This window comes from Pleurodeles waltl, chromosome 4_2, assembly GCF_031143425.1.
Source record: "Pleurodeles waltl isolate 20211129_DDA chromosome 4_2, aPleWal1.hap1.20221129, whole genome shotgun sequence".
Classification (NCBI taxonomy): domain Eukaryota; kingdom Metazoa; phylum Chordata; class Amphibia; order Caudata; family Salamandridae; genus Pleurodeles; species Pleurodeles waltl.
This window is the reverse complement of record NC_090443.1, coordinates 1,002,659,411-1,002,684,000: the sequence shown is the minus strand read 5'-3', so window position 1 is coordinate 1,002,684,000 and position 24,590 is coordinate 1,002,659,411. Positions and strand designations below refer to the sequence as shown.

Here is a 24,590-nt window from a genome sequence, read left to right as displayed (position 1 = left end):
TGCCCTGAGTTTTCAGCCTTTTGCTCCTGGTGATAGGTTCCGACCATCAGTAACAGTTTCCATAATTCTCCTGACTATTGGAATTTGGGTGGGCTTCTTACTTTGCCCTTCCTGAACAGGTAGACTCTGTTTGGACAGCTTCTTACTTTGAAGCACTCTGGCACCAGCCTTTCTCCACAGAGAGTTGCCCTCTTCACTCAAGGCAAATTCAGCTTCTCCATCAAGTATAGGACCCACATGCCTGTTTGGTCACTGGGCAGCTGGAGTGATGACTGCACAAGGCACGTTTCTCCTCTGAGAGATGCAATCTAGCAGCCCCTCTTCTCGAGCACTAAATCCTTCTTTTCCTCCAAGCTTTATGGGTCTTGTCCGAGTTGCCCCATGTAGTAGGAAGCTAGCAATCAGGGCTCCAGTGCTCATATAAGTTCACTATGCTCTGCTGTGCGGATCCTGTCAGTGGTCTGTGAGCTTACTGGTACCCTGGCCTAAGATTTTTCACAGTATTTATCTAAGATTTGCCGGCATCAATGTGCATTCCACTGATGCACTTCTGGCTCTGGTTACAAGCAGTTATTTTCAATTTGTTTATCCCTCCCAGATTAGTCAAGTCAAAAAGTTTCTCCTCTAGTGTCATCAGGAGGGGATAGATTGGAAGCTGTCTGTCAGGAAAACCCAACCAAAGGAAAAGCAGAAAGGCTCTGCAATCTGCCCAGACTCAATTGGGCCTCAACTGTAGGGGTTAAGTTCCTTTGCCTCCCACAGTCTTTCCTACTATGTCTCTGCAAAGTGGGCTAAGTACAACCCCTTGTCTCTCAGTGGTAGCGATGGCGAGCAATCACAGGCTTCTCATAGAGGTAGAACGGGGATGCTCATCCTCAGGGCTCTGCAATCACACAGCAGCACAATACCTTGTTGTCAAAGCCATTGTTTTACGTTAAAAAAGAAAATGACTTCATTACACGTGAAAACTAATATTATATTATCCATATTTATGGATGGTTAGCGTCGTTTTAGCGCCATTAATTTTGGCGCTAAAACAGCGCTAACCTAACTCCATATTTATATTCTGATGCTAGACCCATCTAGTGCCAAAATATTGGAGCGAGCGCCATGTGTAGGATGCACAAAATCACCTTGTGTCAATGAGATGCAAGGCAGACGTTCCCATCCTAAACATGACTCTAACCGCCTACCTCCATATTTACCTCCCAGTGCACAAACGACGTGCAAGGAGGAGGCGGGCTCAAATAATGGTGCTAAGCTCGCTTAGCCCCATTATTTAATGCCTGGGTCAGACCAGGCGTTAGGGTGCAGTAAGGCCCATTTCCATGGTGAAACACCATGGAATGGGCACAAAGATGCCCACCCCAAGCCCTAGCAACACCACCACCCACACCACAGGAACACCACAGGAGGAGGGGGAGCCCATCCCAGGTAAGTTGCAGGTAAGTGTTTGTGTATGTGTGTGTTGTGCCATTGATGGCCCCTTACAAGGGGCCCTCAACCTGGCACTATGGGCCTGATTACAACTTTGGAGGAGGTGTTAATCCGTCCCAAAAGCGACGGTAAAGTGACGGATATACCACCAGCCGTATTACGAGTCCATTATATCCTATGGAACTCGTAATACAGCTGGTGGTATATCCGTCACTTTACCGTCACTTTTGGGGCGGATTAACACCTCCTCCAAAGTTGTAATCAGGCCCTATGTATTTCGGGCTTGCCCAGGGGACACTGGTCCCTTGTGGTGGACACTGGGGTGGTGGGCATAACTCTTGTCTAAACTTAGATAGGAGTCATTTTTTGGCTGCTTGTGCATCAGAAAATTACGTTAGGCTGATTAGCGGCAGAATTTTTGCCCACTAACCAGCCTAACGTAATTTAAGACCCACTAGCGCCTTTCCCCTTACGCCACCCCTCCTGCGGCCTCCCCCCCGACTAACGTCTTTTTTTTTATGCTAGCCATTCCTTAGCGCCATCGTGCGTTATTACCTAAATATGGCGCCCAGCTGGCACTCTGGAATGGCGCTAGCTTGCGCTAAATAAAGTGCTGCACAACTGCGTTAGCACAGTTCTGCGTCTTTTTCCATTAATATGGTCCTAAATGTTACACAAGTAATAATGAGCTGGCATAATTTAGTGAACTGGGCGCTGGACTAACTGTGCCTTGATCTGCTGTCCTTTTCCTCTCCCTCAAGGATTCCCTTCCTGCTCTGGTCTAAGACAGTCTCCCCTCAGTCTTGGAATTTTTATGGTAGCAGAAAGACTCATGAGCAGATTAACTCCCTCTAGTATGCTCAGTGCACGCAATTTATCCCAGGTAAAAATAGTCTCTGGGTTCTCACCATGTTGTATGTCCAGGAAGCAAATATATTAGACCAGCATCCAGCTGGTGCCAGCTTTCAATTCCTCTCCTACATCTCGCGAGAGACGTGCATGCTTCAGGTCAGACGCAGGTTCTTCCTGCTGCAGCGAGGTGGCTGCCCTGGGGAGTGACGGGAACCGATGGTGGAGGCCCTCCAGGTCAAAGATTCGGGTAACCTGGAGTTGTGAAGGGCCAATGGGCCGCTTCTTGGTGCTAGGCTTTCACTGAGGTCCTGCTTCAGGGAGCTCTATAGTGGGGTAAAATGTCACACCAGTCTCTCAGTCACTGCAGTACAGGGTAAGTTTTGGACAATTGTTCTTTCAGTCACAGCAGCACAGGATAAGCTGTGGTTGTACTTCTTTAGGTCAGAGTGGCAATGGATGAGCTGCTGCTACACTTCTTTGGGTCACGAAGGCACAGGCCCAACTGGGGTCGCAGTTCTTGCCATAGCAGCACTGGGCAGCCATGAGCCTACAGTTCTCGCCTGAAAATGCAAAATGGAAAGCCTGATGCACGCAGATTGCCTTTCTCAGTCCTCCTTCCTCTGGCAGACCAGATAGGCTCTAGGATCTTGCTGCTTCTGGCTTTTCTGGGCAGTCGCACCTCTGAAGGGAAGGCTGATCCATTCCCTGTCTCAGCAGACAGGTTGGCTTCTAGGCTTATATGGCTGTATGCAGTTTCCATAAGAGTCAAGTTAAATCATATAAAATATCTTTTTTGGAGCAAATTATGCGCTGGGAGGGGCAGATCATCCAGCAATCCATAGCACTTCCTGTAATACCTTTACCTATGACCCGGGAACCTACCAAACCTCATGGGTTGCCTCAGTTTACCTCAGACAAGCTAGAAGGAATCAACAGGTTCTCCGAATTATCTTTATCCAGCTAAGATAATTAAATTACTGAGCCCCAACCCTGTTGTCGGTTTATTACCAATATTTAACAGATATTTGCAACATTATGGAATATCTCCAGTTTGTAAATCTGGCTTAATTTGTCCATCTTAGCACCTTTACTTCAATTGAATTGCTACCATATTTAGGAAAAACACTCGAAAACTAGGGGGCATATTTATACTCCGTTTGCGCTGGAATTGCGTCGTTTTTTTTTACGCAATTTCGACGCAAAACTAACTCCATATTTATACTTTGGCGTTAGACGTGTCTAGCGCCAAAGTCCATGGAGTTTGCGTAATTTATTAGCGTGGACACCTACTTTGCGTTAATGAGATGCAAGGTAGGCGTTCACGTCTAAAAAATCGACTCCGAGGCATGTGCGTCGGATTTATACTCCCGGGCAAAATTCACGCCCGGGAGTGGGCGGGTCAAAAAAAATGACGTACGGCCGCTTTTACGACGTTTTTTAGCGCCTGCAAAAGGCAGGCGTTAAGGGACCTGTGGGCTCTGAAGGAGCCCAGAGGTGCCCTCCCATGCCCCCAGGGACACCCCCTGTCACCCTTGCCCACCCCAGGAGGACACCCAAGGCTGGAGGGACCCATCCCAGGAACATTAAGGTAAGTTCAGGTAAGTCTTTTTTTTCATTTTTTTTGTGGCATAGGGGGGCCTGATTTGTGCCCCCCTACATGCCACTATGCCCAATGACCATGCCCAGGGGACATAAGTCCCCAGGGCATGGCCATTGGGCAAGGGGGCATGACTCCTGTCTTTGCTAAGACAGGAGTCATTTCTATGGGGGTTGGGAGTCGGAAGAAATGTCGCAAATCGGGTTGAGGTGAAAAAATTGCCTCAACCTGACTTGCCCCATTTCTTGACGCCCAAGCCCCATATCCCCCTACGCCGGCGCTGCCTGGTGTACGTCGTTTTTTTACACGCACACCAGGCAGCGCCGGCGGCTAACGCCGGCTAACGTCATTGATTAAATACGGCGCCCGCATGGCGCTTCAGAATGGCGTTAGCCGGCGCTAATTTTTTTGACGCAAAACTGCATTAGCGCAGTTTTGCGTCAAAAAGTATAAATATGGCCCTAGTTTTCTAGCAGTAACAAGATTTATTGAAAGCACTCAAGTCTGGCACCCTTTCAATGCAAGCTTTAGGCTAGGTTGCAGTACAAATCTGGTGGTGACTGCAGTTCTGAATGGTTGTCAGCAAATGGTGGACAACTTGTGTCAGGACGCTGGTTCTTTTTATTGCTTTGAGTATCATCGTTCCTTCCATCCTCATCACCAGACTTCAAGAAATAGGAATTGGAGATATTGGGCCAAATTAAAGAAAAGTAGTGCTGCATCCAATGCGGGTGCCACTTTTCTTGCGTCCGCCCTGCACCTCCCGAAGCCACCATGTGTGTGCGGTATTTAAAATACGGTACACCACGGCTGAAGTTAGAACAATAGTGTCAAAAATGTTTACGCTATTGTGCCTCTTTGCTACAGTAGCATCAAAATGTTGCCGCTAGTGTAGCAAAGCGCAAGGAAGCCCATTGATTTCAATGGGTGCGTCAATTTAACGCCTGCTCTGAGTAGGCGTTAAAAATGAGGGGAAATGGCACAGTAAAGTCTTTTAAATTCCACTGCGCCATTTTTCAGGTCTCCTAACAGGGGAACGCCCCCCTTGCATACATTATGCCTGGGGCAGGCATAATGTTTCGCAAGGAGTGACAAAGTGGTGCAATGCATCCATTGCGCCACTTTGTAAATATGTCAAAGGGAAAAGGCCACCTTAGTGCTGCCTTAGCGTCACAAAAATGATGCTAAGGTGGGGCGCAAGGGGCTCTTAAATATGCCCCATTGTATTTAGTTTTTTTTTTTACTGAAAGGGAATAGGTCAGAATCCTTCCATGTTTTAAATGAGTCTATAGCTGTGGTGTTCACTAGGGCTGTATTTCATTACCACTGTTATTTACCCCATACATATTGCCACTGGTGCATTTGTTGCATTCAGCAGGGGTTCCATCCTATGTGTATGATTATGACACCCAGCTGATCTTCAGACTTACCTCTGCTAGGCCTCCTGAGACATCGGATCCATCACATCAGGCAGATCTTACAAATGTCTTAACCTTTGTCTGGTGGATGATGTCATCTCACTTTCTAAAGCTTGATCCATTGACGACTGAGCTTCTCATTGCCAGATAAATTAAATCCAGCGGTGTGGCCAGAAATAATGGCCACCCTACCCGGACTACTGAAAGCTGTCTGCAAAGTTGTCATTCCCATTGACACATAGCCATGCTTTCAGGCACAAGTAGGGAAGGTGTTTAGGGCCTGCTTCTGGCAGAGCAAACTACTTAGAAATAATCTACCTTTTGTTGACACAATCATGGCTGAACTATGTTTATTTAGTCTACCTTGGTCTCCCGGACAAGCTGACAAGAAACGACGGGTGGTCCATGATGCGGTACCAAGACTCGTACTAGCTATCAGGAAAATGGATCATGTCACCCCAATTTTGGATATTTACCATTGGCTGCCAGTCCGAGAATGCACCTTGTTTAAGTCCATTCTTATTGTCCACCGGGCAAACCATCAAGCCTCCCCTGATTCTGAGATAGTCAAATTTGTCTGCAGCAGAGGCCTCCCTTAAGCTTCATTTGGATCTAAGGGCCATATTTATACTTTTTGACGCACAACTGAGCCAACGCAGTTGTGCGTCAAAAATGTTAACGCCGGCTAACGCCATTCCAAAGCGCCATGCGGGCGCCTTATTTATGGAATGACGTTAGCCGGCGGAGCTGACTGGTGTGCGTCAAAAAAAATGACCCACACCAAGCAGCGCCGGCGTAGGGGAAAATGGAGCTTGGGCGTCAAAAAATGGGGCAAGTCGGTCTGAGGCAAAAAATCTGCCTCAACCCGATTTGCGCCATTTTTTTGACTCCCACCCTCCATTGACATGACTTCTGTCTTAGCAAAGACAGGAGTCATGCCCCCTTGCCCAATGGCCATGCCCAGGGGACTTCTGTCCCCTGGGCATGGTCATTGGGCATAGTGGCATGTAGGGGGGCACAAATCAGGCCCCCCTATGCCACAAAAAAAAAAAAAAAAACTTACCTGAACTTACCTTAAGTTCCCTGGGATGGGTCCCTCCATCCTTGGGCGTCCTCCTGGGGTGGGCAAGGGTGGCAGGGGGTGTCCCTGGGGGCATGGGAGGGCACCTCTGGGCTCCTTCCGAGCCCACAGGTCCCTTAACGCCTGCCCTGACCAGGCGTTAAGAAATGACGCAAAAGCGGCTGGACGTCATTTTTTTTTACCCGCCCACTCCCGTGCGTCATTTTTGCATGGGAGTTTAAATAAGGCGCACATGCCTTGGAGTCATTTTTTAGACGGGAACGCCTACCTTGCATATCATTAACGCAAGGTAGGTGTCCACGCTAAAAAATGATGCAAACTCCAAGATCTTTGGCGCTAGACGGGTCTAACGCCAAAGTATAAATATGGAGTTAGCTTTGTGTCGGATTTGCGTAAAAAAACGTCACAATTCCGGCGCAAACAGAGTATAAATATGCCCCTAAGTTTGCGCCACCTTGTTAGCCCTTTGTGCCGCATCATGCATAATATATGCATGATGTATGCAAAGGCGGTGTTTCCTCATTAGAGGGTCACAAAAAATGGCGCAATGGAATCTACAAGATTCCATTGTGCCATTTCTGGCGTCATTTTCAAAATGCGGCTCCCACTGATTTCAATGGGCCTCTTAACACTGTACTGGATTGATGTCATTGGTTTTTGTTACGCTAATCTAGTATAGCGTTACAATAGCGCCCAAAAAGTGACGCTATTGCCCCTAACAGGTGCCATAGTGCGCTGTATTGTAAATACGGCGCTACCATGGTGGCGTTAGGAGACGCAAGGGGGCCGCAATGAAAGTGGCTCATCACTTGTGATGCGCCACTTTCTTGTAAATATGGCCTATAGTTTTATCATTAAAACTATGGGGCAGATTTATGAAAACTTTTCTTGTGCCCCTTAGTGCCCCCCTAATGCCACCATGGTAGTGCCATATTTAAAATACGGCGCACCATGGTTGTAGTTAAGGTGACTAGCGTCATAATTTTTTTTTTACACTAGTCTGGCACTTTACAGGATTAAGGTAAAAAATTATGACGCTAATCCGGCAAAGCACCCAGAGGCCCATTGTATTCAATGGGAGCCTCTGTTTAACGCCTGCACTTAGCAGGCGTTAAAAATGGCAATAAATGTCACAAAGGAATCTCATAGATTCCTTTGTGCCATTTTTACTTCCCCCCTAGTGCCGGAACGCCCCCCTTGCATACATTATGCCTGGCACAGGGATAATGTGGCGCAAGGGGTTACAAAGTGGCGCAATGCAAGCATTGCTCCACTTTGTAAATATGGCACACTGTTTGTGGCCTCATTGGGCCACATTTGCGTTAAAGAAATGACACAAATGTGGCCCTAGGAGCTCTTAAATATGCCCCAAAGTCTGTGCAAATGTAGTGGCCATTTCATAAGAAAATGTGCTGCCACTCGATGCTTTAGTTACAATAAAAAAAATTGATCGCCTAATGGCATTTAAAGCTAAGTGGGTCGCAAAGGTTTGTTGTTCTAAAATGTGGGTCGTGGTTCTAAAACGTTTGGGAAGCACTGCTCTAAAGTAAGCCCTCAGGCTGTAAGTGCAGGTGTGGAAGGAGCAAGGATGCAAACTCTCTGGTGAAGCAAAGCTTCAGAGTCAAAAAGCCAGTGTAGTATGAGCATGATTGGCTTCATCACCTGGCTTGTTAACTCCCACCCTCTATTTCTCTCTCTCTCTATAGGATAGTGCCCTGTGCAACTCTCCTGGTTCGACTGGTGAAGGCACCTGTGGACAAGAATCAAAAAACCCTGCAACGGATTGATGTGCCCCAGGAGGACTGGGCCAGGCTCAGGCTCTTCCAAGCCCGGCCTGACTATGCTGACGGCGTTTACTTCTCTGACACAGCCAGACCCACACAGGGCGAGAATTGCCTGTACAGTGCCATGATCAACAGGTGAGATGGGAGATGCCATGGTCATCTCATTAGCCGAGTACCCTAATGAGCTGTCCATGAGCTTGGAGGTGCCATGGTCATCACATGAGCCGGGCAGCCTAATGAGCAGCCCATGAGCTGGGCTGACTTTAAGGAAGCATGGCGAGAGATGTGGAAAAAGACTGTGAAATGCTTACAATAATGCTTTGAGCCCAGTTTATTCCTCCAGACACAAAACATGTTACCTGCCTTCTTTCACTGCTTCTAGTTAGCTGTAATTTTTTCTGATGTGTATGGAAAGCTGGAGGTGTGTGAATGTTCTCCTCATGCCTTTGCTAGTCTGCATCTCCTTGTGATGCATGTGAGTGTGATTGCATGTGTGTCTATGTATGCCTACCTGCATATGCCTGTTTACATTTGTGTTTAATTGTGTAAGTGTGACTGTATTCCTGCATGTGGGTGTCTGTGTGTGTGAGTGTGCTTGCATGTTTGTGTACATGCGTGTGTACTGCATTGTCTAGTATACTGCAGTTTGTATATCTGATGAGGCCTCATTTGTGTGTTTGTGTATGTGTGTCTCCCGTTCCTCACCCCCAGTGCTGTGAGCTGTCCTTCTCTGCACAGGGCTGGATACTACAGTTTATTTACAATCAAGAGCCCTCTCCTCATTTGGACTGCGAGGCTTTCTGTTGGAAGAATACATTCTCAACCCGGTCAAGAAATCTTAGGTACCCTCAGCACAAGCAACTCACTTTGTGCCACAGCCACCAATCGAATGTGCAATCCTCTCTACAAGGATCTTGGAATAGGCGATATGTGAAAACTCAGTGGGGTCTTGGGGCCATATGTACGAACACATTTTCCCATTGACACAGAATTGGAAAAACCCTTTGCTACATCTGGCCCTTGGTGAATGTGAGCCAGGCTGCCATTACAGGTGGTGAAGAGAAGGTGGTCTACTAAAATATCAGAATGTAAATATTGATATGCACATATGTTGACTCCACAACAGCAGCTACCACCGTATTGTCAAGATGAATAGTAAGTCTGTACTTCCCTCTGCATGCATATCTCATCAAGGTGAGTAGATGTGAAGTTAGAATAGTAAATCTATACATCCCTGTAGACGCTTCATTCATCAAGGAAGGTAGATGAGGAGTTAGGAATAGTAAATTTATACTTCCCTATGCATGCTTACCTTGAAGATATGTTGGTAGTTGATACTGTACATTTCATATATGTTCAGGGTCATCTTCTTTACTTCAATGTTGTAATGAAAATCTGACGAGAATCAGCTCCCACTAACCTCATCGAAGGATCCCTAACTGGGGATGACAGTGTTGAACCTGTCACACTTTTCCTGCTAGAACTGTTTTGGAAACACCAAAGCATAACATTGCTGTGTCTCATTCTGCACCAGAAGCCCAGGTGAAGAGTAGAGTGATCAGATTTTGAAAAACAAGAAATGGGACATGTGACAAACATAGAAGTGGGACTACAATGTTATATCATCCAAGGGACGCAGAATGAGTTGATTGACAGCACACACCAACGTATAACACACAGACAATGAGGCGCTCCGGGAAAATAAATGCAACTTTTAGATTCAATATCATCTGTGTTAACTAAATTGCTTGCTGCCAATGGCTACTAACTAATTCTGCATTGGAACACATAAAATCTTGCGTCTTGAGTTCAGACCATGCTCTATAAAAACTGGGACGTGTGCTGAATGTACTGAAATTTGCGGTAGAGATGGTGAGACAGTAGGACTTTCCTAGCAAATCCAAAGTGCTTGGCCACCCAAGCACAGAGCTATTCATCCACCTAAATAGGCTATTTGTTATGTGGTGTGGATGGCAGTATCTCGACCTGCTATTCTGACATCACAAGCAGGGTTCCCAGGACCCATCCCAGTCACATCTGATATTCATGGCCCGTCCAGTTCACTGGAACTGGCAGGGTACGTACAACATCCAGTAAATACCATTCGTCACAGGTGAAATGTTTACAGAGTGGAGTAAACACCAGATTTGTATGTGTTACACTGCCTGGCAGCATTCTATGTCCCAGGTACCGAAGCATAACACTCTGCAGCTACCTTTACGGTGCCCCTGAGAACTGAATGTAGTTTGGCCACGTTTGATTTGTCAACTCCTTTGATATCCTATAAGCCTAAGCCATACCCTGCAATTACTTCTGAGATTACTTTGTACACTAAGACAAGGTGCATTCGGCAACGACTCACTGGTCCATGTTTGCTCTTTTGTTGTTGACAGAGGCTTTTATTTACCAAAGTTTTGAGGGGGAGCTCGCTAGATGGAATGGGACGCAAAACTCGACATGAATGGTGCTAAGGGTTGTTAACGCGTTATTCCCATCCTTCACAGGATTCAAAAAACCTCCCCCAGGGTGATGGGATCTTTGGACCCAGTGGTGTGGTTAACCATATATACAATCAATTCAAACTCAACCATAAATTTAAACACCATGACCCATTTGGCCACCGAAGAAAACTCCAATCAATAAAAACGTTTCAAAGCTTTATTTTACAACCACAAAGCGAAAGGCATGTAAATAGTGTGCAAAATCAAATTGTAAAGGTAAATAAACACCATAGGTTGCCCGAATCTACGAGATAAGTTTAATCCACTCAAACATAAACATCTTTCATACAGAATAGTGTAACGTTCCCTGAAGAGAAGAACTGTATTAACCTACAGAGCCCTCCATAGCTCAACTGAGATCACAGTCTGCAAAGACTTGTGTTATGTAAGTAGTTGTGAATGTTTAAGGTGCATATTACTGCTGAAGGTGAATTCCAGAAAGCCACCTCCAGTTCCTTTATGGTACCTCAAAAGCCGGTGCCTCAGGTGTACTTTTCTAAGGTCCACTTGACAGAATAATCTAAGGAGGATATGAGGGAATCCTCATACCATCCTTGTTGTGGAATCACAGCACTTTGATTTCTGACTATCTTGACTGCTGTGCCACCTGATTGTACAACATGAATAGACAGTAGGGGCATTCTAGTGAAGACTTGTCTGGGTTGTGGGGGGTTCCAGACAACCCAAGAAGGGTTCAGTGAGACCTGAAAACTTAGGTAGGACTTTAATGAGACCTCAAACCAACAGATTAGGGCCCAGATTTATGCACCCCCCCCCCCCCCCACCAGCACTTAACCACACCATGGTTGTGCCGTATTTAACATACGGTGCACCATGGCTGGAGAACAATATTGTCAACATGTTCTGGCGCAATTGTGATGCTTTGCTGCACTAGCATAAAAAATGTTGACGCTAGTGTACTAAAGTGCAAGGAGGCCAATTGATTTCAATGGGTGCGTCATTTTAATGCTTGCTCTGAGCAGGTGTTAATAATGATGGAAAAAATGGCGCAGTGAAATCTTTTAAATTTCACTGTGCCATATGTTCAGGCCTCCTAGTGCCGGAACGCCCCCCCTTGCATACATTATGTCTGGGGCAGGCATAATGTGGTGTAAGAAGTTACAAAGTGGCATAATGCATGCATTGTGCCACTTTGTAAATATGGCGTGGGGAAAAGGCACCTTAGCGTAAAAAAATGACACTAAGGTGGTGCTAAAGTGCCACAAAGGGCTCCTAAATATGCCCCTAGATTTGTTAACACCTGAAATACAATTTGCATTGATTGATGTAGTTGTACTATTTACAGTACGATTATCTCCTAGCTATCACACCTTTGGTACGTATTTCCATTCTAATTACCTTTACCTTATCTCAACTACCTTCTATAGTGTACACTTTTCTGCTTGTATGTCACCATGTTGTCCAGTTACCTAGGTTTCCAGTTGATGTACCCTTTTCTAACCTACCATCATTGTCCAGGTTTATGGTGACAGTACTGCCGCTCTGCCTGTCTCCCACTGCTCTATCTGGAACTCCAGATCCATGTTGAATGTACTCACTTCGTTTACATCTCACTTTTCGTCTGGCCACCCAGGTCCATTGTCCTTGTCCGTGAAGTGGTGCTGCTCCTCTGTGGAGCAAGAGCCCAGGAGCTGAACACAGACGAGGAGATCTCAACGTGGTTCAAGATGAAGATGACACAAATGATGGATAACAAACCCCAGCCGTTCGACTTCAGCTGCATCTCACGATACCTGACCACTTATGGAGTGAAGGTGAATGTGGAGCCTGTGGTTTACTCAATGCTGATGGTGTGAGCAGTGGAATGATTTCACCCTAAATCTACTGCATTATCTGGCCTCTACCGTATTCTCTAGAACAAGGGCCCTGATTTATGAAAAGTGGTGCTGCACCCAGCGCAGCGCCGCTTTTTTTGCACCCTTTAGTGCCCCACTAACGCCACCATGTGTGCGCCATATCTAAGATACAGTGCACCATGGCGGTAGTTAGGGGAACTAGCATCAAGTTTTTGATGCTAGTTCGGAGCTTTGCAGAACTAGCTTAAAAAATGTTGACACTAATCCTGCAATGATATCAGACCAGCCCCTTGAGCAACCAACCCACTCGACACTGCTTAGACTCAGTGTACATGTTCAAACACAACCCCAACATGTCCCACATTGCTGGTGCCACCAGCTCACCTGAGTGCACATCAATCTTTGGGTAGCATATTTGGAGGTTTCAAACTGATATTGTGTTCAAGTTGGTTGGCTTCATCCTCCCCCATTGCTTTTCATGTTTTCCACCTGTCCGAACTAGTTTGGGGACTGGGGCCCATCAGAGGTTTCTGAATTCCAATAGGTAATTATTCCTTTACCTTTGTTTTCCAGGCCTGTCCTTCTGTGCCACAACTGAACCCAAACTACACACTTTCAGCACTTTATCATCATAGCTGTCAAGGTTGAAGATCACTTATGTGTGACATTTCTATTGTTTCTGTGTACTTGTGAGTGACACTTTCCCAAGAGTAAAACCAAGCAACAAAGTCCATGGAAAGAGATAAATATCAGAAATTACACCATTTTGAGCACCGAGAACCTCTAAAAAGATCTTGAAATTGCTGCAAAGCACCGGAATTGGAAGGTTGCTTTTGCCTTGGAGCTCCTCAACCTCCAGTAGCTCAGTGAGGAAGCAACTCACATGATATCAGAGCCCTGTGGTTATCCAGGTGTACTTTGCAGGATCAGATTTGGATCATGCATTCTGTATGATAGTAAAAAGAGAAAACTACAAGTCACAGCACGCAAACTGTTTAGGGATAAAAAGTTACTTAAGAAAGGGTTACAAATGACATGAAGCAATTAGGCTCTTCCTGGATGGGCTGGAAAGGCCACTTTTGATAACTGCCTAGACTGCAGCAGTCACCAGTTCTGGACTCCAGGGCTTGCGTGGCCACTGACCAATGAGGAATGCCGCTTGTTGTCCTGCTGAGTGCTGGCTGCTGTTGCGGTTTAGGCAGTGGCCTGAGCACTATCTCAGAGCAGCTTAGGTCTGCTGCAGGTGTCCTCCAGAGCCATGAGATGCCACTCTGTGCAGTGCTCGGGGCTCCCATTGGGACCTCAGTCAATGGTGCTCTGGTGTTGCGCTGGTCAGCATCTGAAGAGGCTCCTCTCTTGACTAGGACTCTGCAGAGAGAGCATTGACTGCTGCTGCCTGCAACGCCGGTCTTCGGATGGTCCTCATTGGCGGCTGCAGAGGAGTCTGTCACAGGGCGCGCAGCAGCCATCTTTTAAAGAAAGCATGACCGGGTGACAGGGATGTGTGTGCCTCCATCCTTCCCGTGGGCAGGTCGGAGGGTGATTAGGTCAATGGCATCTGGGCAACGGGGACCCCCACACAGGGTGACCAGATTTTGAGGAGCAAAAACCGGGACACGTCAGACATAAAAGAAGGACAAACGACTTTACACTCAATTTTATATCTGCCATGTCCCGTTTTTTTGCATAGCTTTGTGACTGTGTGCCTATACATGCGTGTGTTTACACACACATATATATATATATATATATATATATACACACACACATATATATGTGTGTGTGTGTATATATATATATATACATATACACACACACACACATTTACAAGACTATGCATATGGCTTGACCTCCCACCCTGCACCCCCGACCCAACCCCCCACCAACCTCTCTCTGCTCCACACTCGTCTCTCTGCTGGGAGCAGACATGAGACTGTGTTGCCTGCCAGTAACAGATAAATTACTTTAATTATTTCATACTTTGTAGGCATCTTTAACTTATCCTTCCCTAGATCACATGACCTTTGTCCCAAAAACCGCGACATTTGTTTAAAATTAAGAGAAGCGTCGGGACACCGGGACAGTTCTCTAAAAACCGGGACAGTCCGGGGAAATCAGGAACGTCTGGTCACCCTACCCCCACATGAGGGTATGGGTCACACAGGTGATCCTCTGGTGAGCTCAGACAATCTGAATTGAAACATAGTTTTAAATGTATGACCACCGTGGCAGGCCCCGCCGCTGACCCTGTGCCACTAACAGAAGGCATGGTTGGCAGCTGCAGGGCTCGGCTGGTGATTCATGTCCCAGCAGTATTAGCACTGTGGGATGATCTATGATTTCTGAGGTATATGTACATTTAGGGGCATATTTATACTCCGTTTGCGCCGAATTTGCATAATTTTTTTTGACGCAAATTCGACGCAAAACTAACTCCATATTTATACTTTGGCGTTAGACGCGTCTAGTGCCAAAGTTCATGGAGTTAGCGTCATTTTTTTTGCGTGAACACCTTCCTTGCGTTAATGATATCAAGGTAGGCGTTCCCGTCTTAAAAAATGATTCTGATGCATATGCGGCGTATCTATACTCCCGGGCAAAAATGACACCTGAGAGTGGGCGGGTCTAAAAAACCTGCATTAGCGCCGGATTTTAGCGCCTGGGTCAGAGCAGGCGTTAAGGGACCTGTGGGCTCAGAATGAGCCCAGAGGTGCCCTCCCCTGCCCCCAGGGACACCCCTGCCACCCTTGCCCACCCCAGGAGGACACCCAAGGATGGAGGGACCCACCCCAGGGACATTAAGGTAAGTTCAGGTAAGTATTTAAAAAAAAAAAAATTGTGGCATAGGGGGGCCTGATTTGTGCCCCCCTACATGCCACTATGCCCAATGACCATGCCCAGGGGACAGAAGTCCCCTGGGCATGGCCATTGGGCAAGGGGGCATGACTCCTGTCTTTGCTAAGACAGGAGTCATTTCAATGGGGGTTGGGCGTCGTAAAAAAATGGCGCAAATCGGGTTGAGGCGATTTTTTTGCCTCAGCCTGACTTGCACCATTTGTGGACGCCCATACGCCATTTTCCCCCTACGCCGGCGCTGCCTGGTGTACGTCATTTTTTTTAACGCACACCAGACAGCGCCGGCAGCTAACGCCGGCTAACGTCATTGAATAAATACGGCGCCCGCATGGCGCTTCAGAATGGCGTTAGCCGGCGCTAAATTTTTTGGCGTAAAACTGCGTTAGCGCAGTTTTGCGTCAAAAAGTATAAATATGGCCCTTAGCACGCACATGTCGCGGTTAACCCACGTACTGCCAGCACACTCTGCAGCTCCTTGTAGGGGCCCAGGTGGTCCCGCAGGTGGCGGTACTTAAGAGGGTTTGGGGTTGCACTATAAATGCGTGGGTAATGTATTTTTAGTACGGTGATGTGGACACCTGCACTTAAATGTGGAAGGAAGTCAAACTTTATTGTTTAATTAATTAAAACCATAACAATGTAAAAAATCAGCAATAGGCAATTATCTAAAACAAATTCTTAATGAGCACCTATACCTTGAAAAACAAGGATATGAATCGGTGGTAAACCAATACATTATTAAAAAATAGAAATTATATCATAACTTAACTACCCAACTAAAACCTTTTGAAACATGCACCTAAGCTTGTGCAAAAGACGTCCTTAGTTAATTGAAACCTTGTCCTTAGTTAATTGAAACCTTTACACAGGCCATAATATTCATTAATCCAATTTAAAAATACATGGTCTATTAATTTATACAAATTTTAAGACCTTAAATAAAATTCCATTACATTTTTGATGATACATATAAAGCTTAATTAGTCAGTACTTATTCTCCTTAAAACAGTCCACTGTTAATTGGATTAAAAAGCAAATGAAAATAAAAGTCCTACCATACCATTACGTATGGTAGGACTTCTGCTCCAATCAAATGCTCTATCACATCAGGAGAAGAAAGCTAATTTTGGGAAGAGGCTTGCCAAATATAGAACAGTGTGCTGGAGTGTCCCTCCGCAGCCAGGGGGTAGATAGGGGCTAAAGTGCCCCGTGCATCGGCTTCAGGACATTGCAACTTACAGAGCAATTTCGTGACCAAGTTCATTTATAAGCACAGAAAAGTCTTAGGTGTTTTCCACACTACCTTCTAGGCACGGTAGGGATACTTCTTTTCGTTTACTACTTGTAATATTTTATATAATGGAGGATGTGACAGACTTTCTAAATCTCTCGCTCGTTGTTAGCAATTTATTGCATTTAATTATGGAAGTGACGCTTCGCTTAGCTAATGAAGCTGCAGTTCATATCCTTGGTGGCTGTGCGCTGGCAGCAGGTGTGAACTCACAAGTCAATTGTAATAAATAATTACAGTACAGTAACAATGTAATTTTCTTATTACAAGGGCGCACTGGTGTCATTAAGCGCAAGTACCTGTAGAGGTGCTGAAGGCTCCCATAGTTTATAACAGAGGGTGAAAATAATATCAGAAAATGCCAGAAATGCTGTCGTTATCAGTCATGTTCTTTTCCATGAGATGATCTTGTTTCCACTGTTAAATGACTCCTGTTTTTCAGGTTTCACTGGACAGCGCCAGGAACCTTCCCTGGTCTGGTTTTACGTTTGCCCACTTCTGCTTCAACCCCCCGGGAGCCTTGTACTTTGGGGAGCCCTGGCGAAAATACGACCCCCCGACCTTTGTGGAGAACATAGACGTCAGCAGCTGCCAGCACTTCCCTGCCTGGCTGGATGGGTTCAAGGTATTGTGCGTTCTCTGCCAGCCCCTCTCTGGTACACCACAGACATGCAGGGGTTCTGGATCTGTGTGTTCTAGAAGTGATCAGCACCAGGGCCGGCTTTAGCGCTAGTGACACCCAGGGCAACAATTTGTGGCGCCCCAGCCACCAATTACCACCTCCTCAGATCCCCTCACTACCACCTGGCAAAAGCGGCCCTCATCTCTCCACAGCCCCTTCTCTCACAAACATTTCAGGCCATATTTATACTCTGTTTGCGCCGGAATTGCGTTTTTTTTTTTTTACGCAATTCCGACGCAAAACTAACTCCATAGTTAGACGCGTCTAGCGCCAAAGTCCATGGAGTTTGCGTCATTTTTTAGCGTGGACACCTACTTTGCGTTAATGATATGCAAGGTAGGCATTCCTGTCTAAAAAATTGACTCCGAGGCATGTGTGCCGTATTTACACTCCCGGGCAAAATTCACGCCAGGGAGTGGGCGGGTAAAAAAAAAATGACGTCCGGCTGCTTTTGGGCCGTTTTTTAGCGCCTGGTCAGGGCAGGCGTTAAGGGACCTGTGGGCTCGGAAGGAGCCCAGAGGTGCCCTCCCAAGCCCCCAGGGACACCCCCTGCCACCCTTGCCCACCCCAGGAGGACACCCAAGGCTGGAGGGACCCATCCCAGGGACATTAAGGTAAGTTCAGGTAAGTATTTTTGTTAAAAAAAAATTGTGGCATAGGGGGGCCTGATTTGTGCCCCCCTACATGCCACTATGCCCAATGACCATGCCCAGGGGACAGAAGTCCCCTGGGCATGGCCATTGGGCAAGGGGGCATGACTCCTGTCTTTGCTAAGACAGGAGTCATTTCAATGGGGGTTGGGAGTAAAAAAAAATGGCGCAAATCGGGTTGAGGCGAAAAATTTGCCTCAGCCTGACTTGCCCCATTTTTTGGCGCCCAAGCTCCATATCCCCCTACGCAGGCGCTGCCTGGTGTACGTCGTTTTTTTTCACGCACACCAGGCAGCGCCGGCGGCTAACGCCGGCTAACGTCATTGAATAAATACGGCGCCCGCATGGTGCTTCAGAATGGCGTTAGCCGGCGCTAATTTTTTTGACGCAAAACTGCGTTAGCGCAGTTTTGCGTCAAAAAGTATAAATATGGCCCTTCGTTTGTTTTAAAGCTCTGGGAAAGGCCGGCTTTGCTAATCCACTCATCTATCCCCATAAAATACAGATCTGTTCTTTGCAGCAGGTATACTAACCCTCTACGCTGCTTTATGTCGAGTCAAAACTGCAACTAGACAAAAACTCTGATGATCTCCCCCTCAAGCAGGAATACTAATCACAAGAGTTATTTTGATATTTTTTATTGCTGCCTGAAAGGTTGACGCACGAGGAGCTCTGCAGCAGGTGCTTTTAAATCGCAGTTTATTACAAAACACAGCGTCGCCCCTGAAGTCAGGGCCCCCTTTCCAGACCAGCGCCCAGTGCAGCCACACTAGTTGCACCGCCCTGATGCCGGTCCTGTTCAGTAACACTTTGAAGACGTGAGGGGAGGCCTTCCAGTGACCTAACCTATGAGTGTGAGTGTGTGTGACTGCTTCAGGACACTGAACGACCTGTAACCCTTGCACCAACTTCTCTATGTAGTGCCTCCACCCTATTATTGGACATAATGGGTCTTGTGTGTGGTAGGCTTTTGCCAACAAATGCCTTTAATGCATTAGGTAAATATCCTTAAGATAACATATGACATGGATCACACGTATTTCAATTTTTCTTTTAGGTTTGTCACAAAAGCAGCCTTCCCTCCCTTCTCACCCCAGCCTAGCTTCTGAGGCACACATTGGAGGGTAGACAGCCAGTCCGGCCCTATATGTCACAGCCCTAAACCCCACTGCTGCTTGTGCTCTGCTTGTGAATCACAAACAGTATACCGGTCAAGGCCCATTGCTTGTCTGTGTTGTACAAGAGAGAGGCTGGCAGGGTAGAGGGCGAGCCTGTCGGGTGCAGTGTGTCGGCTGTGACCTCGGTGGTATCCTGTTATGTAGTGTGAGAACTTAGAAGTGCCGTTTGAGGACTGGCTTTCGTGGCACTGCTTGTAACATACAGTGTTTGGGCCATATTTATACTTTTTGACGCAAAACTGCGCTAACGCAGTTTTGCGTCAAAACATTTAGGGGCATATTTATACTCCGTTTGCGCCGAATTTGCGTCATTTTTTTCTACGCAAATTCGACGCAAAACTAACTCCATATTTATACTTTGGCGTTAGACGCGTCTAGCGCCAAAGTTCATGGAGTTAGCGTCATTTTTTGGCGTGAACACCTTCCTTGCGTTAATGAGATGCAAGGTAGGCGTTCCCGTCTTAAAAAATGACTGCGATGCATATGCGTCGTATTTATACTCCCGGGCAAAAATTACGCCCGGGAGTGGGCGGGACTAAAAAACCTGCATTTGCGCCGGATTTTAGCGCCTGGGTCAGGGCAGGCGTTAAGGGACCTGTGGGCTCAGAATGAGCCCAGAGGTGCCCTCCCAAGCCCCCAGGGACACCCCCTGCCACCCTTGCCCACCCCAGGAGGACACCCAAGGATGGAGGGACCCATCCCAGGGAAGAAAAGGTAAGTTGTGGTAAGTATTTTTTTTTATTTAATTTTTGGCATAGGGGGGCCTGATTTGTGTGCCACTATGCCCAATGACCATGCCCAGGGGACAGAAGTCCCCTGGGCATGGCTATTGGGCAAGGGGGCATGACTCCTGTCTTTGCTAAGACAGGAGTCATGTTAATGGCGTCTGGGCGCCCAAAAAAAATGGCGCAAATCGGGTTAAGACGATTTTTTTGCCTCAGCCTGACTTGCCCCATTTTTGGACGCCCAAACGCCATTTTTCCCTACGCCGGCGCTGCCTGGTGTACGTGGTTTTTTTTCACGCACACCAGGCAGCGCCGGTCGGCTAACGCCATTCAATAAATACGGCGCCCGCATGGCGCTTCAGAATGGCGTTAGCCGGCGCTAATTTTTTTGGCGCAAAACTGCGTTAGCGCAGTTTTGCGTCAAAAAGTATAAATATGGGCCTTAACGTGGGCTAACCCCATTCCAACGCGCCAGCCGGGCGTCATATTTATGGAATGTGGCTAGCCGGCGCTGCTGCCTGGTGAGCATAAAAAAAAATGACGCGAACCGGGCAGCGCTGGAGTAGGGAATAATGGGGGTTGTGCGTCAAAAAATGGTGCAAGTCAGGTTAGGGTCAAAAATTTTGACGGTAACCTGACTTGCGTCATTTTATGACGCACAACCACCATGGAAATGACTCCTGTCTTAGCAAAGACAGGAGTCATGCCCCACTGCCCAATGGCCATGCCCAGGGGACTTCTGTCCCCTGGGCATGGCCATTGGGCACAGTGGCATGTAGGGGGGCCCAAGTTAGGCCCCCCTATGCCACTTAAAACATATTTAAAAAATACTTACCTCTACTTACCTGTACTTACCTGAGATGGGTCCCCACATCCATGGGTGTCCTCCAGGGGTGGGCGAGGGTGGCAGGGGGTGTCCCTGGGGGCATGGGAGGGCTCCTCTGGGCTCCTGCCGAGCCCACAGATCCCTTAACGCCTGCCCTGACCAGGCGTTAAAAAATGACGCAAATGCGGCTGCGCGTCATTTTTTAAGGCCAGCCCCCTCCTGTGCGTCATTTTTGCACGGGAATTTTAAATAAGGCACAAATGCCTTAGAGTCATTTTTAGCGTGGAAACGCCTACCATGCATCTCATTAACCCAAGGTAGGTGTCCACGCTAAAAAATGACGCAAACTCCAAGAATTTTGACGCTAGGCGGGTCTATCGTCAAAGTATAAATATGGGGTTAGCTTTGCGTCGGATTTGCGTTAAAAATAAACTACGCAAATCCGGCGCAAACAGAGTATAAATATGCTCCACAGTGTTTGAGTTCAGGGTACAGTGGGAGGACTCTGGGATGGAGGGTGAATGCAACTGTGTGAATTGTAGGCAGTTGGGTGTCCAGTGCTAATCTTAGGGGTAGAATGTAAGCTCTGTGGGGTGCAGAATGAGTACTGAGGGGCATATTTAAGAACCCCTAGCGCCACCATAGTGTAATTACTTTTTTTTTTTACACTAAGGCAGTGCTAAAGTGGCTTTTCTGCCGCGCCATATTTACAAAGTGGTGCAATGCATGCACTGCCCCACTTTGTAAACCCTTGCTCCACATTATGCCTGCACCAGGTATAATGTATGCAAGGGGGGGCTTTCCGGCGCTAGGAGGCCCACAAAAAAAGTGCAGTGAAATCTATAAGATTTCACTGCGCCATTTTTGGTGTCATTTTTAACACCCGCCCAAAGCCGGCATTAAAATGACGCACGCATAGAAACATATGGGCCTCCTTTCACCTTGCTACACTAGCGTCAACATTTTTGACGCTGGTGTAGCAAAGAGCCATAATAGCATCAAACATTTTGACACTAAGGCCCATATTTATACTTTTTGACGCTAAACTGCGCTAACGCAGTTTAGCGTCAAAAAATTTAGCGCCGTCTAACGCCATTCTGAAGCGCCATGCGGGCGCCGTATTTATGGAATGGCGTTAGCCGGCGCTAGCAGACCGGCGCTGCCTGGTGTGCGTGGAAAAAAAACACGTAGACCAGGCAGCGCCGGCCTAGGGGGAAAATGGCGTTAGGGCGTCTTAAAATGGGGCAAGTCAGGTTGAGGCAAAAAAAGCGCCTCAACCCGATTTGCGCCATTTTTTTCGACGCCCAGACGCCATTTAAATGACTCCTGTCTTAGTAAAGACAGGAGTCATGCCCCCTTGCCCAATGGCCATGCCCAGGGGACTTATGTCCCCTGGGCATGGTCATTGGGCATAGTGGCATGTAGGGGGGCACAAATAAGGCCCCCCTATGCCACCAAAAAATATAAAAAATTATACTTACCTGAACTTACCTGAATGTCCCTGGGGTGGGTCCCTCCATCCTTGGGTGTCCTCCTGGGGTGGGCAGGGGGGGTCCCTGGGGGCAGGGGAGGGCACCTGTGGGCTCATTTTGAGCCCACAGGCCCCTTAACGCCTACCCTGACCCAGGCGTTAAATAGTGGCGCAAATGCGGGGTTTTTTGACCCGCCAACTCCCGGGCGTGATTTTTGCCCGGGAGTATAAATACGACGCATTTGCGTCGCCGTCATTTTTTTAGACGGGAACGCCTTCCTTGCATCTCATTAACGCAAGGAAGGCGTTCACGCAAAAAAATGACGCTATTTGCCCATACTTTGGCGCTAGACGCGTCTAACGCCAAAGTATAAATATGGCGTTAGTTTTGCGCCGAATTTGCGTCGAAAAAAACAACGCTAATTCGGCGCAAACGGAGTATAAATACGGGCCTAATTTACTAACTACCGCCGTAGTGCATCAAATCATAAATACGGCGCAACCATGGTGTCTTTAGGTGCCGGTAGGGGAGCGCAGAAAAAGTAGCGCATCATAGCTGATGCGCCACTTTTTCTTAAATATGGACCTGAAAGTGCAATGTAAACACTACAGATGCTGTGCGAGTTTTATGGGTAAACTGTAACCGCTGGGGGTCATATATGAGTCTTAGTGAAAGAGGGTCACTACTATGTGGCACAGTATCAGGTCTTCGTAGCGCAGTGTAAGTAGTGTTGGAGGAAGGGTGAGTGCGGTTGAGTGAATTGTGAGCCCAGTTAGGGGCTGTGATAGTGTCTAGGGTTTGAGTGGGAGTGCTGCCACAGCAGGATGGCGAATGCTGATCCTGCCTGAGACGGATCCACCACAACACTACTCATTCTGATTATCTAAAAGCATCTTCCACCAGTTCTATGTCCTTTTCTTCTCACTTTCTCCTAGCCGTTTCCACGGCGGCTGTACAATGAGCATCTCACACTCATTATTCACCTGCACGAGGTCTCAGTGTTTTCAGACAAGGATGGAAACAGTCTAAACAAGCCTGCCAACGCCACAGACAAAGAGACTGCACCTCCTCCAGAGGAGAGCCTGGTGTTTGCCCCCGGGAACCAGGCCTGGACGGCCCTCCATGTCTTCAGGAAAGGATACTGCAACACAGGGGTCTACCAGGTCCCTCTGTACCAGGGAGAGCCCAGCCAGGTAAAGCCAGTGCATTCGTGAGTCCAATTAGTGTGTGTGGGACCCACGCTGTGGGTGTGCACATATGTGCGTGTGTGTGGGCTCATGCGTGCGCATACGTGTGTGATTTTGCGAGTCAGCTAGATCAATGACTAGTATGGTTGTACAAACATTGTAGCAACTTATGGATGGAAGAATCAGCAAGACTGATGGATTTGTTCCTCACTCTGTATCCTGCACTCGACTAATGTTTTCCCTTGCCACCACCTGGGTGGAAATGTGGCATTGTGGAGGCCACATGTGGAGAAGTGATACTCCAAGATGTTCAGGAACGCAAGATAAATGTGCAGCTGTGGGCTGTTGATATGAGAAAGACACTTAGGCCCATATTTATACTTTTTGACGCAAAACTGCGCTAACGCAGTTTTGCGTCAAAAAAATTTGCACCGGCTAACGCCATTCTGAAGCGCCATGCGGGCGCCGTATTTATTGAATGACGTTAGCCGGCGTTAGCCGCCGGCGCCGTCTGGTGTGCGTTAAAAAAAACGACGTACACCAGGCAGCGCCGGCGTAGGGGGATATGGGGCTTGGGCGTCAAGAAATGGGGCAAGTCAGGTTGAGGCAATTTTTTCGCCTCAACCCGATTTGCGCCATTTTGTTTCACTCCCAACCCCCATAGAAATGACTCCTGTCTTAGCAAAGACAGGAGTCATGCCCCCTTGCCCAATGGCCATGCCCAGGGGACTTATGTCCCCTGGGCATGGTCATTGGGCATAGTGGCATGTAGGGGGGGCACAAATCAGGCCCCCCTATGCCACAAAAAAAAAAAAAAAAAACACTTACCTGAACTTACCTTAATGTCCCTGGATGGGTCCCTCCAGCCTTGGGTGTCCTCCTGGGGTGGGCAAGGGTGACAGGGGGTGTCCCTGGGGGCATGGGAGGGCACCTCTGGGCTCCTTCAGAGCCCACAGGTCCCTTAACGCCTGCCTTTTGCAGGCGCTAAAAAATGGCGCAAAAGCAGCCGTAACGCCAAAGTATAAATATGGAGTTAGTTTTACGTCGAAATTGCCCTTAGGGGCATATTTATACTCTGTTTGCGCCGAATGTGCGTCAAAATATTTGACGCACATTCGGCGCAAACACTGCCCCATATTTATACTTTGACGTACGACCCCGCGGGCGTCAAAGTTCCACCATGTACGTCATTTTTTAGAAGGGTGAACCAGCCTTGCGTTAATTATATGCAAGGTA

General features: G+C 47.4%; 1 protein-coding gene across 1 annotated transcript in view; it reads left to right on the top strand.

Annotated features, from left to right (window-relative positions):
- Positions 1-24,590, top strand: part of LOC138293971 (uncharacterized) — a 90,830-nt gene that overhangs the window by 41,385 nt on the left and 24,855 nt on the right. The window contains exons 6-9 of the mRNA XM_069233231.1: positions 8,092-8,304; positions 12,265-12,445; positions 17,077-17,259; positions 23,103-23,360. Of these exons, the coding sequence (XP_069089332.1) occupies positions 8,092-8,304; positions 12,265-12,445; positions 17,077-17,259; positions 23,103-23,360 (835 nt within the window). The remainder of the gene's footprint in view (positions 1-8,091; positions 8,305-12,264; positions 12,446-17,076; positions 17,260-23,102; positions 23,361-24,590) is intronic.